Source organism: Mixophyes fleayi, chromosome 6 (assembly GCF_038048845.1).
Source record: "Mixophyes fleayi isolate aMixFle1 chromosome 6, aMixFle1.hap1, whole genome shotgun sequence".
NCBI classification, from domain to species: domain Eukaryota; kingdom Metazoa; phylum Chordata; class Amphibia; order Anura; family Limnodynastidae; genus Mixophyes; species Mixophyes fleayi.
Window position 1 is genome coordinate 96,667,802 of NC_134407.1, and position 14,839 is coordinate 96,682,640.

General features: G+C 41.7%; 1 protein-coding gene across 3 annotated transcripts in view; it reads left to right on the top strand.

Moving 5' to 3' along the window:
- ADK (adenosine kinase) overlaps nucleotides 1-14,839 on the top strand; it is a 226,369-nt gene that overhangs the window by 182,588 nt on the left and 28,942 nt on the right. For all 3 annotated transcript variants that reach the window (XM_075217059.1, XM_075217060.1, XM_075217061.1), the window contains one exon: nucleotides 13,843-13,929. In XM_075217059.1, coding sequence (XP_075073160.1) covers nucleotides 13,843-13,929 — 87 coding nt within the window. The remainder of the gene's footprint in view (nucleotides 1-13,842; nucleotides 13,930-14,839) is intronic.

Genomic DNA, 14,839 nt, shown 5'->3' on the forward strand with positions numbered 1-14,839 from the left:
TTTCCTATGTGCTGGCTGCGGTGGGCAGTTTCAGCTGGGCAGTAGCTCGGGCGTTCTCTTTGATAAAATCTTATGAGACTCCCAGCGGTTGTGCACGGAGGACATGCATGCGCGCACGGAGGCGCGCTCATGCGCAGTACGCTGCCAGCAGCGCCGTTGTCTGTTAAATCACCTGTAGGAGGAATCGGGTGATATAATTATGCTAAGACTCACTATGATGTCCAGAGCAGGCACCCTATTAAGCAGCTGCAGCCCATTATATATGTGGTTCAGTCTTTTGCTTGGTGTTGGATGCTGCAGGATTTAGCAGCCATTTGGATAGTGCACTATGGACCAGGAGCCCGCACCAAAAAAGCTGAAGGACACCCCAAGGTAAGCCCTTAGTAAGGGGTCTCTATTGTTCTTAGGATAGATTCATTCCTTTTCTGTGTGTTTACAGTACCTCTGTGGAGCTTGTGCAGGGAAAAAAGAAATGCAAAGTGATAAAACGTGTGTGTCTAGCTTGTGATGGCAGATTGCAGAAGGACTGTACCGACCCATTATGTGTGTCATGCACCCCGGAAACTGTAGAGGAGCCTGCCCCCCCTGAACAATTCAGGCAGTTCTTTTCATGGATGGTTAAAACAATGCAGGAGTTTTAGGTCCCAGAACAGAGAGCAATAAGGGCCAGGGTCCCTATAGTGGAAGATATGGAAGAAATGAGGCCAGGACCGTCATCTAAAACATTCAGCTCTACTCAGGAATTGGATTCGGACTCAGATAGTGAGGCTGAGGTGAAAGAAGAGCCCAGAATATTTAATTTGGATACTGTGAATATTATACTTAAGCACATTAACAAATATTTAGGTATTGAAGAGCCAGCAGTACCAATCAAGCCACAGGATGCATTGTTTTCAGAGCACCAAGTAAAGTCTAGAGTGTTCCATACGCATAAAGTAGTTAAAGACTTGATTGCTAAAGAATGTCAGGCTTTAGACAAAAGTAATCCTAAAATGGGAAGGCTAAATCGCATGTACCCTTTTCAGGACGAAGATGTGCTGAAATGGTGTTCTGTGCCTAAGGTGGTTTCAGCCATAGCTGGCTTATCCTCAAAGACCACTCTCCCGTGGGGTGATAGAGGTCCATTAAAAGATGCTATGGATAGGAGAATGGAGACTTCCTTCAGAAAATTCCACATCTCCTCAGGCATAACCCTAAAATCTAGGGTAGCCATGACTTCGGTAGCTACAGCCCTGAGACTGTGGGCCAATACTCTACATACGGATATTAAGGATAGGATAAATAGATTGTATCTTCTCAAATCCTTAGAGATTATGCAGAAAAACATTGATTTCTTGTGTGAAGCTGCGTTGGATATGATTGTGTTTTCTTCTAGGAGCATGACTTCGGCAGTAGTAGCAAGAAGGGCGCTCTGGCTACGTCCGTGGGCAGCAGATCTTCAATCTAAAAGCCGTCTGCCTTCATATGAAAGCGTTGTCAGTTTCTTGTTTGGCGAAAAGCTGAACAATCTAATGCAGAGGCTTGCAAGTGGCAGTGCTAATCGGTTACCACAGGACAGAAAGGTGAGATGTTTATTTTCTTATTCTCCAAAGCAGCAGTTTAAGGAAGCCCGTACCGATAGGCCAGGGAGGCAATATTCTAGACAACAGGATAATATGGCAAGACAGTCCTTTCATCCCTTCAGACCAAAAAGGGGGAAACAAGGACAGCAAAGACCCCAATGACTATCTACGGATTCAGTCCCCACTAACTCCAGTGGGCGGCAGGATATCACGCTTTGCGAAAGTTTGGATCCAGACCACACAAGACAAATGGCTCCAGGAGATAGTCACCAAGGGATACAGTATAGAATTCCATACCTACCCTGTAGGGAACACATTTATTCAGTCAAGAAGTCCCTTGTCTTCCCTAGAATGGCAAGCATTAGAGGAAAGCCTAAGAGAACTGGTGGGAACAGAAGCTATCATATCAGTACTGTCGGGTCAAGAAAATATGTGGTTCTATTCCAGACTGTTCCTCGTCCAGAAACCATCAGGTGCCTTCAGGACAGTGCTAGATTTAAGGGCTATCAACTGCTATGTGCAAGCAAGACATTTCCAGGTGGAATCTGTCAACACAATTCTCAAAGCGGTAGAAACAAGAGATTTTCTGACAACAATAGACTTAAAAGATGCATATTTCCATATTCCAATAACACCTCATACCCAACAATTTCTGAGATTTTGCATTCTAGGGTACCACTTTCAGTTCACTTGCCTTCCGTTTGGCCTTTCCACATCTCCCAAGATCATTCACCAAGGACCTTATAGTTCTCAGAGGCACTCAGGGAAAAAGGAGTGACCTTGTCCGTATCTGGATGATATTCTAATTTCGGCAAAGTCATAAGAAGCAGACTTGGAAGTTACATCTTAGGTAATCCAGTTTCTGCAATGACACAGTTGGTCAGTCAATATAGAAAAAAAACATCTGATACCATCACAACAGCTTGTGTTTCTAGGAGTGCAAATAAATACACATACAGACAGTCTGCCTCTCTCAAGAGAGGGCCGACAAAATTTAGTCCTTAGCGCTCCAAGTTCAAGTTCAATCCCGTGTGTCAGTGCGTACATGTCGGCGCCTCCTAGGAATGTTTTCCTCAACAATAGGAATCCTCCCGTGGGCAAGATGGCATATGAGAGATATTCAAGCAATCCTCTTTGCACAGTGGGATCATACAGTGGGGTATCTAGACGCCAAAGTCAATCTCTCAAGGTCAGCGAGGCAGTCCTTATTTTGGTGGCAGCTCCCAGACCTGAGGAAACAAGGTGTGACTCTCTTGGTACCAGACTGGTATGTCCTTACCACAGACGCCAGTGCTCTAGGTTGGGGTGCTCATATGTAAGATATGGTCACGCAGGGCACTTGGAGAGACAAAGAGAGAATTCTTCAGGGAAACATCTTGGAGATGAGAGCAGTCTGGCGTGCGGTTCAGTACTTGCAGCCCTATCTACTAGCCAAGCATCTACGAGTCTTCTCCGACAACAGGACTGTGGTAGCCCTCATAAACGAGCAAGATGGTACCAAAAGCAGAACAATGTTGTCAGAAATAACTGCGCTAATGGAATGGGCAGAGGCAAATCTGAGATCTCTCTCAGCCCTTCATGTAGCAAGCAAAAACAACGTATTCCCGGATCACTTAAGTAGAAACCAAGTCCATCCAGGGGGATGGGGGCTGCACGAAGAAGTCTTTCAACTGGTACAAAGCAAATTTGGAACACCAGAAATAGACCTTATAGTCACAGGAAGCAATGCCAAGGTACCCCTCTTCTACTCTCGTCACAGAGACATAAGGGCTGTAGGGATATAGATGCCCTCTCAGTGCAGTGGAACTTCAAAACTGGGGTATGTGTTTCCTCCCTTTACACTCATTCCTCAGATGCTCAGTAAAATAAGGAAAGAGAAAGTGGAGGTGATTACAGTCCTCCCGGCATGACCGAGACATCCCTGGTTCGCTGAAGCACAGAGAATGTTGCTGGAACATCCATGGCCGTTACCGGTCAGACGAGACCTCATACATCAGGGTCCAATTTTACATACAAATTCAAACTCCCTGAGTTTGATGGCATGGAAACTGAGAGGCAATTACTAAAATCCAAAGGGGTCTCAGATGAAGTAATAGACATTCTAATTCAGGCCAGGAAAAAGTCTGGAAAAAAAGTATTTGCTGGGCAGGGGACACGGCGAAGGATCCCATGTCTGCCAGTATGCCAGATGTGTTAGAATTTCTCAAGCACTGAAGATGTTACGCTCAAGACGGAAACCATTCTTTGCCTCTTGGGACCTTAATATTGTCTTGGATGTCTTAACAGCCTGTCCTTTTGAACTGTTGCAAGACATGTCTCTTAGATGCCTCACTCTGAGGGTGCTCTTTTTTGTGGCTATCACTTCGGCTTGTCGAATAGTGGACATACATGCTTTGTGGTGTGAAGAACCTTTCCTGAATATCTATGAAGATAGAGTGGTTTTGAAGACGAATCCGGATTATTTACCCATCTCTCTATCCTCATCCCACTAATAGTGACGAAACACGTCCTCACACTCTAGACCTAGTGAGGGCTATATCTACTTGCATCATCAGAACAAAAAATCTGTGGAAGACAAAGCAACGATTTGTGGTTCCAGAAGTTTCTCGCAAAGGGTATGCCCCATCCAAACCCACATTGGCAAAGTGGATCAGAGCAGTGATTGCACAGGTCTACAGGGGAAAGGGGCGTGAAGTACCTAGAATACTGAAGGCGCATTCAACTAGGGCGGTAGCGATCTCCTAGGCACATAGAACCTGTGCATCGGCAACTGACATCTGTAAGGCAGCCGGATGGTCGTCGGTGCACACTTTTTCTAGCCATTATCATCTTGACATTTCAGTCTCTAAAGAAACACAGTTTGGAAGAAAGATTCTCCAACAAGCGCTTTGAATAAATTTTCTGTTTTAAGATGTCGGTTTTAAGATGACCTTAAGATGTCGGTTTTATTACCCTCCCAATTATTGTACTGCTTTGGTATATCCCATTGTAAGGGCTGCCATGGAGTAGGAAAAGGAATATTGAGAATTATACTCACCATTAATTTCCTTTCCTTGAAATACTCCATGGCAGCCCTATATTTTCCCACCCTTGTTCTGTAGTTATGTATAGGATGGCTTGGGAAGTTACAAAAGACACCATGGAGAGGGAGGAGCTGCCTTATATAGGGGCCAGGTGGGACACAATTCTTCCGCTCTACACTAGCTGATCAGGGATTAACCCATTGTAAGGGCTGACATGGAGTATTTCAAGGAAAGGAAATTAACGGTGAGTATAATTCTCAATTTTCTCCAGTATACCTCCAGAGATGACATTTTACCTTTATTAAATAGGTTGAGTTTATATACAGTTACATACCTAGTATGAATTTAATAGAGATAATTTTCTAGATGGTACTTCACTCCTATGCCCCTCTAGTAGAGTGGACTTGACATATGACCTAACTTCACAGATTCACATGTAGTGTATGAACAATATTATTTTTATGTGTTTTTAGTGTGGGAAAAATATTCAGGCTTAAAATTCCCCAACATGATTACCCTGCAAGCAGTTTTGTATCTGTATCTGTCAATTTGATCTGACCTGGGAGCTGCAGTGTCTAGTGAACTATAGGCATAGCCAGTTGACAGTTCCTTGCTAAGTGACAACACAGATACTTTCAAATATAACATTAGCAAATAAACAGGGGATAAATAACCCTTTGTGTACACAGTAAGTTCACGTTAGAACACCGTTATATCTGGGGTGGAGTGTGTGTGTATGTATGTATGTATGTATGTGTATATATATATGTGTGTGTGTGTGTGTGTGTGTATAATAGTATAGTATTAACTTGTGATTTGGCTGTGTCTTTTTTTTTTTTTTTCTTCAGAAGCCTTTATTAAACAAATCAGATAATAGTAGTCTATTGCCAAACCCTGGCTTACAAAATGCTACTGCAACCTGTCACGTTTCTTAAGATAAGTCTAGCAGTTTTCAGTCTTATGACACGAGCATTAAAAATAGAACCATGTAGCTGTAATTTTCCTGCTGGGTAAAGTTTGCTACACCTAAATTGAAGTGACTTGCATGCTCCTTTTGTAAAAAAAATGATTGCAAGAAACTGGAATCCTTTTCTGAATCGCATAATTAGGACCTTAATTGCTACAGTAAACATCTGTCTGGAATGCCCCCTGTTTATAATTACAAGTTAGTTTTTGGTGTAAGTCATGTTAGGTTAATTTGAAGTTTATCTATCATTCTTTGAGTTGAAGAGCATGACTGAATGAATCGAAGATGCATCATTATCACTTTTAACCTATTTGAGGGACTATATCAACCTGGTAGTCAGTGGGACTAATGGATACAAGAGAATTGAGCTATAGCTTTCACAGGGGGACAGTTGAGGTTAATGTGGGCTTTCTTTTTAATTATTTTGCAAACTTGTAAACATTACCTTCTTTGCTTTCCCCTCTGCTTCTAAGCCGTGGTAGCATTTGTTGATTGTCTTGTCTGTGATATTGGACATATTAAGCCACTGATCCCTTCAGCTTCTCATGTTTCCTATATACTGAAAAATAGTGAACTGAACTGAATTTCCAGCTTTTTTCAAGTCTGCATTATGCACTTTTTATAGGATAAAACTTTAATTTACTGGCAAGACAAAATGTATGTTTCCCACGCTATTGTCTGACATAACAGGGAGATACAATTTCTTTATTTCATGGACAGAAAAATCATTGTAATAGCTATCTAAAAATTCATTTTAAAATCCAAAAATGTGACTGCATCATTTAAGCGTTTGTACCCATATTTCATTTTTGTGCGAATAAATGTAAAGTTAAACTTGCATATCCTAAGTTGAAACAATCACTTTTCTCTGCCCATTTTCTGTGTCTTGTTTAGCTCAAATATCATCTTGTCTTCAGAGTAACCATGAGCAGGGCCCCCACATAATCATTGTAAGAAGTATTGTTACTTGATCGAGTCAGGATGCTCTGGGAGGTTCTCATAACCTTGCTTTGTCTGGACTCTGCAGACTCTATTGACATGATAATGAATAGAGCAGTGCCTATAATGAGTGGGGCTGTCCTGGCACCTCTCAGTTCCCAATCTTCTGTTCCCCTGAAATTCTGCATGAACAGAGAGACCAACTGCTTTAAAAAAATTCCTAATTAGTTGCCTCAGAGAAAAAGAAGTTAGAGAGGCGATCTCCCCTGCAATACACAAGAGTGTATAGATAGCACTTTTACCTGGACTACTACAGGTGCTTCATATTCCAGAAGCCTGCTACATACAAACTGCAAGAATGCAGTGTGCAGACATTACTTCTAGGAAAACTGTTCTACTCTATATGAGAAGCAGATCAGGTAATCCTAGTACAAGGGAGCAGCTTTATATTTAAGATTTTGTATTTGGTCTGCTTGACGTACAATTGGTTAAGCTCCTTCCCTTGTATTCTGCATCACCTGTTTAATATATTTTTAGTATTTTGTGACATTGCAGTTGATGCACAAACTCCTATTTGTGGAAAATGAACTTGCCAGTAACCTGCAGAAGAGTGTTTTACCTTAAAGGTGGTGGCTCACTTGCCAAAATCAGTATTTGCACAAATTGTAGGGTCATAAAAACAAAGTAACTGGCAAATTAATGTGGATTCATGCTTGGCAAACAATGATTACTATTGGATCTTGCAGCTTTTTGGCTCATAAAACAAAATAAACAAAAAAAAAAAACACACCAAAACAGTTGGAAGGTGTTGCAGCTTTCAGCAGTTCAATTTCTCATAGGTAAAGGTGCGTAGCATGCTTCTGGTATTGAGCCCTTGCTAGCTACATAACTCACAGTAATGAACATCTGTTATATAGAGTGATCAACACATTTTCTTGAATTCTGTCATAGTGGATCTGATTTCAAACATTAAAACTTAGGATTTTTGGGGCATATATAACTAGCTTAGCTCTTTGAGAGAGTAAGAGAAAGTAAGTTCATAAAGGAAATAGTTTTTCTTTACTTGTTTGTATTGAGTTGGGGCTTTCTTAAGAAACATAGATATTGTCTTTTGTAAGCTATAATACTAGGGGAGTTAAAACCTACTGCATCATTACAGACTGGTTTCATGCATTCTTTACAAATGTAAGGAAAACCCCGTTTATCTAAAATTTTCGTATGATTTATTGAATTCACTTATAAAGAAATATATTTATAAAAACATTTGTATAGAAAGGTCTTCTAAACATTCTGATTATAAATGGCATTTAAGCAGCCTATTTGAAGCACTACCTGTGTTCCTCTTCTCTTTTTGGATAGAACATATATTCCAATGTGTGTGATAAAAATTATCTCCATCTGCCACATTCTCCTTTTATATTGCATAAAGAAGAACTTTAAAGGGGAGAATGGGGAGCGAGCTGAAGGGACCAGTAAAGATCACTCATGGCTAATTGTTGTGTAGAAACAGTCTCCCACAGAAATTTAGCTAATTATAGAAGATAAAAGGCATAGCATTTTCCTTTCCCTACTCCATGGCAGCCCTTACAATGGGTTAATCCCTAATCAGCTAGTGTAGACAGGAAGAATTTTGTCTCACCTGGCCCCTATATAAGGCAGCTCTTCCTCAGTGTCTTTTCTTCCTGTCTCAGCAGTGTGTAGGACATGTAGTGTAGTGAGTGTTTGTTGTTTTATTTTTTTATTTTATTCGAGAGGGCTTACCTGCTGAGGTTTCTGGCTTTTCCTCTGTGCTGACTGCTGTGTGTAGTTCCAGCCAGGCAGTTGGACAGGAGTTCTCTCTGATAAATTCTTATGAGACTCCCGATGGTTGTGCACGGAGGACACGAGCGTGCAGCACAGCGCTGTTCTCTGGGCAAGCTCACCTGTAGGGGGAATCAGGTGATAGCAGATAATTATAACACTCACTCTGATGATGTCAAGAGCAGGCACCGTATGTAGCAGCTGCAGCCCATTATATATGAGGTTAAGTGTTTTGCTTGGTGTTGGATGCTGCAGGATTTAGCAGCCATTTGGATAGTGCACTATGGACCAGGAGCCTGCCCCAAAAAAGCTGAAGGACATCCCAAGGTAAGCCCTTAGTAAAGGATCTCTATTATCCTTTGGATAGGTTTCTTAGTTCCTTTTCTGTGTATTTACATCACCTCTGTGTAGCTTATGCAGGTAAAAAGGAAATGCAAAGTGAAAAATTGTGTTTGTGCAGGTTGTGGTGGCAGATTGCTGAAGGATTATACCGATCCATTATATGTGTCATGCACCTCGGAAACTGTAGAGGAGCCTGCCCCCCCCCTCCCCCCCGAACAATTCAGGCAGTTCTTTTCATGTATGGTTAAAACGATGCAGGAGTTTCAAGCCCCAGAACAGAGAGCAGCATGACTTCGGCAGTAGTAGCAATAAGGGCGTTCTGGCTACGTCCGTGGGCGGCAGATCATCAATCTAAAAGCCGTCTGACAACTCTTCCATATAAGGCAGTTTCTTGTTTGTCGAAAAACTGGATAATCTAATGCAGAGGCTTGCAAATGGCAATACTAGTCGGTTACCACAGGACAGTGAGATGTTTTCGTTCTTATTCTCCAAAGCAACAGTTTAAGGAAGCCCGTGCCTATAGGCCAGGAAGACAATATTCTAGACAACAGGATAATATGGCAAGACGGTCCTTTCGACCCTTCCGACCAAAAAGGTGGAAACAAGGACAACAAAGATCCCAATGACTATCTACAGATCCAGTCTCCACTACATCCAGTGGGCAGCAGGATATCACGCTTTGCAAAAGTTTTGGATTCAGACTACACAAGACAAATGGGTCCAGGAGATAGTCACCAAGGGCTATGCCATAGAATTTCATACCTACCCAGGAAACAAATTTATTCAGTCAAGAACTCCTTCATCCTTCTTAGAACAGCAAGCATTGCAGGAAAGCCTAAGAGGCCGGGTGAAAACAAAAGCTATCTTACCAGTACTATCAAGTCAGGAAAACAGGGGGTTCTATTCCAGACTGTTCATCGTCCCGAAACCAGCAGGTGCCTTCAGGACAGTACTAGATTTAAGGGCGCACAACAGCTATGTGCGAGCAAAACATTTTCGAATGGAATCTATCAATTCAATTTTCAAAGTAGTAGAAACAGGAGATTTACTGACGGCAATAGAATTAAAGGATGCATATTTTCATATCCTAGTGACCAGCAGTTTCTGAGATTTGGCATTCAAGGACGTTACTTCCAGTTCACTTGGCTTTTCCACGTCTCCAAGAACATACACCAAGGTTCTTATAGTTCTCATAGCAGCACTCAGGGAAAGAGGAATGACTTTGTGGTCGTGTCTGGACGATATTCTAATTTTGACAAAGTCAGAAGAAGCAGCCTTGGAGGTTGCAGCTCAAGTAGTCCAGTTTTTGCAACAGCACGGTTGGTTAGTCAGAGTATCAAAAGTCATCTGACACCGACACAACAGCTTGTGTTTCTAAGAGTGCAAATAAATACAAGAACAAACAAAGTCTGTCTCTCTCAAGAAAGCACGGACAAAATCCAGTCCTTAGTGCACCAAGTTCAACCTCGTGTGTCCGCGCCTCCTAGGAATGTTTTCCTCAACAATAGGAATCCTCCCGTGGGCAAGATGGCATATAAGAGATCTTCAAGCAAACCTCTTTGCACAGTGGGATCATACAGTGGGGTCTTTAGACTCCAAAGTCAATCTCTCAAGACCGGCAAGACAGTCTTTACGTTGGTGTCAGCTCCCAGGCCTGAGGAAACAAAGTGTGACTCTCTTGGAACCAGACTGGTGTGTCCTTACCACAGACGCCAGTTCGGTAGGCTGGAGTGCTCACATGCAAGCTATGGTGACACAGGGCACTTGGCGAGACAAAGAGAGATTTCTTCAGGGAAACATCTTGGAGTTGAGTGGTCTGGAGTGCAATTCAGTACTTCTAGCCCTATCTACGAACCAAGCATCTACAAGTGTTCTCCGACAACAGGACTGTGGTAGCCTTCATAAACAAGCAAGGTGGTACCAAGAGCAGGGCAATGTTGGCCGAAAAACCGCATTAATGAAATGGGCAGAGGCGAACCTGATATCTCTCTCAGCCCTTCACATAGCAGGCAAAGACAACGTAGTGGCGGACTACATAAGCAGACACCAAGTCCACCCAGGAGAGTGGGAGCTGCACAAAGAAGTTTTTCAACTTCCACAACGCAGATGTGGAATGCCACAGATAGACTTGATGGCCACAGGAAGCAATGCCAAGGTACCCCTCTTCTACTCCCATCACAGAGACAACAGGGCCCTGGGGATTGTTGCCCTGTCAATGAAGTGGAACTTCAAGCTGGGGTATGTGTTTCCTCCCTTTCCAGTCATCCCTCAGGTACTTAGGAAAATAAGTAAAGAGAAGGTGGAGGTGATAATAGTCCTACCGGTGTGGTCGCGGCGCCCTTGGTTCGCTGTAGCACAGAGACTGTTGCTGGAACATCCATGGTCATTGCCGGTCAGCCCGGACCTCATACATCAGGTTCCAGTTCTACACCCAAATCCAGACTCGCTTGGTTTGGTGGCTTGGCGACTGAGCGGCGATTGCTGAAATCCAAAGGTATCTCGGATGAAGTAATAGACATTCTTATTCAGGCCAGGAAAAAGAATTCCTCTATGATTTATTACAGAATTTGGAAAAAATTAATTTGTTGGGCAATGGACACAGTGAAGGATCCCATGTGTGCCGGATGTGTTGGAGTTTCTCAAAGATTGTTTTGTTAAAGGACTAGCACCCGCTACGTTAAAGGTGCAAGTATCTGCTTAGCGTCCTTTCTGATATCAAGCTATCATCTCAAGGTCTCGTCTTCCAGTTTTTTGAGGCACTGAAGAAGTTACGACCGAGGCTAAAACCATTCTTAGCCACTTGGGACCTTAATATTGTCTCGGACGCCTTAACAGCTTATCCTTTTGAACCCTTGCAAGACATATCTCTCAGGTGACTGATTCTGAAGGTGTGCTCTTTCTGGTGGCAATCACTTCGGCTCGTCGAATAGGGGACGTACAGCTGTTATGGTGTGAAGAACCCTTCCTGAATATTTATGAAGATAAAGTAATTGTGAGGACGAATCTGTAGTATCTACCCAAGGTTGTATCTTCCTTCCACATCAATTAAGAATTGATTCTGCCAGATCTCTACCCTCATCCCACTAATAGTGACGAAACACGTCTCCATACTCTAGATGTGGTGAGAGATATATCTGCTTACATTATCAAGACAAAAAATCTATTTGGACTTCCTGAAGGTCCTCGCAAAGGACATGCCCCATCCAAACCCACATTGGCAAAGTGGATCATAGAAGTGATTGCACAGGCCTACAGGGGGAAAAGGGCGTGAAGTACCTAGGATACTGAAGGCACATTCAACTAGGGCAGTAGCGACCTCCTGGGCACATAGAACCCGTGCATCGGTAAATGACATCTGTAAGGCAGCCGGATGGTTGTTGATGCATACTTTCTCTAAGCATAATCGTCTTGATGTTTCAGTCTCTAAGGAGAGACAGTTTAGGAGAAAGATTCTCCAGCAAGCACTGTGAATAAATTTTCTGTTTGACCTTATTAAGGTATTGGTGTTATTGCCGTCCCGATTATTGTACTGCTTTGGTATATCCCATTGTAAGGGCTGCCATGGAGTAGGGAAAGGAATATTAAGAATTACACTCACCGTTAATTTCCTTTCTTTGAAATACTCCATGGCAGCCCTATATTTTCCCACCCTTGTTCTGATAGTTATGTTATAGGACGGCTTGGGAAGTTTCAAAACACACTGAGGAAGAGGAGGAGCTACCTTATATTGGGGCCAGGTGGGACAAAATTCTTCCTGTCTACACTAGCTGATTAGGGATTAACCCATTGTAAGGGCTGCCATGGAGTATTTCAAGGAAAGGAAATTAACGGTGAGTATAATTATCAATTTTCACATTTACTGCTGTGCACACACAAGTAGAGAATGAGTGCGCAGTATTCCAATTTGACCTTTGTTCTGTCAGGGTATTGTATGGACATATATTTTATTTGCCCCTTCTTTTTAGTTGCTTAAAGTGCTAATTAACTTAAAACACAAGATTATCCAAAAGGAGTCTTGTTAAAATAACAAATGCATATGTAAATGTTCCCATACCATTGCAGGCATTAGTTGATATATACCTTACAGCAAGCTATCATCTAGCGTTATAAGCCATTTTAGATCTCATAAGGAACCAGTGTCCTTTATGTAAACACTTAGATACACAGATTTTGTAGGTTTAATTTATAGTTTAACAATTGAGAACTGTTTTTATTTATATTAAGTGTCTACAATTAGACAATATAAACCTTTATAAACACTTTAAGATCCCATTATCAAGTGGACCATGATGAAAGGTGACATGGGCTTGCCATAATAGACCAGATGTGCTACTGTGGCACCATTGTGTCCCACACAAACACAGGGAGAACATACAAACTCCACACATATAAGGCCATGGTCAGGAATCGAACTCATGACCCCAGTACTGTGAGGGAGAAGTGCTAACCACTAGGCCACTGTGCTGCCTATATATATATATATATATATATATATATATATATATATATATATATATATACACACACACACACAAGTTAACCCGTGCATGATACTCATGCATTCTAGTCAAATCAAGCTACTTAAGGTGTTAAAAAGGTTCTTGTCATGCCTTTGGGCCATAACCCAGGCCTCCTCAGGGGAAGAGCGTTACTTCCCGACGTAAGCGCCCTTTTTGAATGTGGTTTTGTCCACATGTCGCCACCTCATCATTTTTCTCCATCACCTCATCCTTCATTTTCATCGCCACATCTATCCAGATGTCTATCCAGACACAGGGATCTCTCTCAGCGGTCCTGAGTATCACACTCCTCTCGCTCTGTCACCCCCGGCAACCACCAACCACTCCCAACTGTCACTTCTCCTTCAAGAAATATATTTTTTTTTTAAATTTTTATAAACACTTTTAACAATTAACAAATTAAAAACATCTTAGTGTACCAAATTTCAGCCCTTTCTGATTTTTTTTTCCACACACACACTAAGAATTTCGTAGGTCAGTGTATAACTCCGCCCAGCAGGTGGCGCTGCAGCTTGGTTTTATTTTTTACACACACATACAAAGACAGAATAACACACGCCACTAAGCATTTATATGATAGATAGATATATATATATATATCTCTATTGCTAATTGCTTGTCTTTATATAAAACATTGAATGTATGATGAATATAGTTCAACTTTTTTAATTAATCTTTTCATTCCCCAGTGGATGAAGTTGTGTCCTTCTCTGTGTTAGAAATCGACCAGAGTAAAATCGTGGATACAAATGGAGCTGGAGATGCCTTTGTTGGGGGTAATTATTGTTTGTTCTTTGATAGCTTAAAGAAACTGCTCTATCTTTTTATTTTGCCTTTTGTACTTGTCCTATTAATATTAAGTGTACAAAGATATTATTGTCATGGGACTCAATGTTTCTCAAAGGTAAGTCTGTTTGCAGAGCTCATCATTTAGTGGAATTCCCATTTGTTGTCGTTTCCCCATAATGATTACTTCCCCAGATCTCTTCTGTCTTATTCAGTTGTGATAGTCTCATAGATTATAAACTTGCGAGCAGGACCCTCTCACCTATCTGTATTACCCAGTATTTGTTTTATTACGGTGTTTGTTCCCAGTTGTACAGCGTTGCATAATTTGCTGGCGCAATATAAATAAATGTTGATGATGATAATGCTTTTGTTTTTTTAATTCAAGTATTTTTAGTGGTATTTAAAAAATACAAACATACAAAAAAGAAAACGTATGAAAGAAAAGGCATTGCAATTATAACTCAGTGAGTCAGGAGAATTATCTATATAAGTACATCGCAAAATTACATCACATGTGCTATACTCGTTAAGGATCATGAACCAAATATGCCCGCGCATTAATATCCATCCAGATACAAGAATAAGGCCTAAGTAATTTACCTATGAGCCATAGTGGCACAACTAGTCAATGCATGCATGTTACAAAGTGTGTGACATTGACATGGAGACCCGCAAACATAACCATTCGGGACCCACCGTCTCGGGAAGAAATTGTATATGGAGACTCAATCCACCTATACCATATGGCCTTAAATTTCTTTAGAGCCTGTTTGCTGGTATACACAAATCTCTCGTGCCGTATAATAGTGTTGACCAATGCTTTTCAATTTTTTATCGTGGGAGTTGCTGGGGCCAACCAGAGTCTTGCTTTGCTAACTTTAGCTTTCATGAACAATT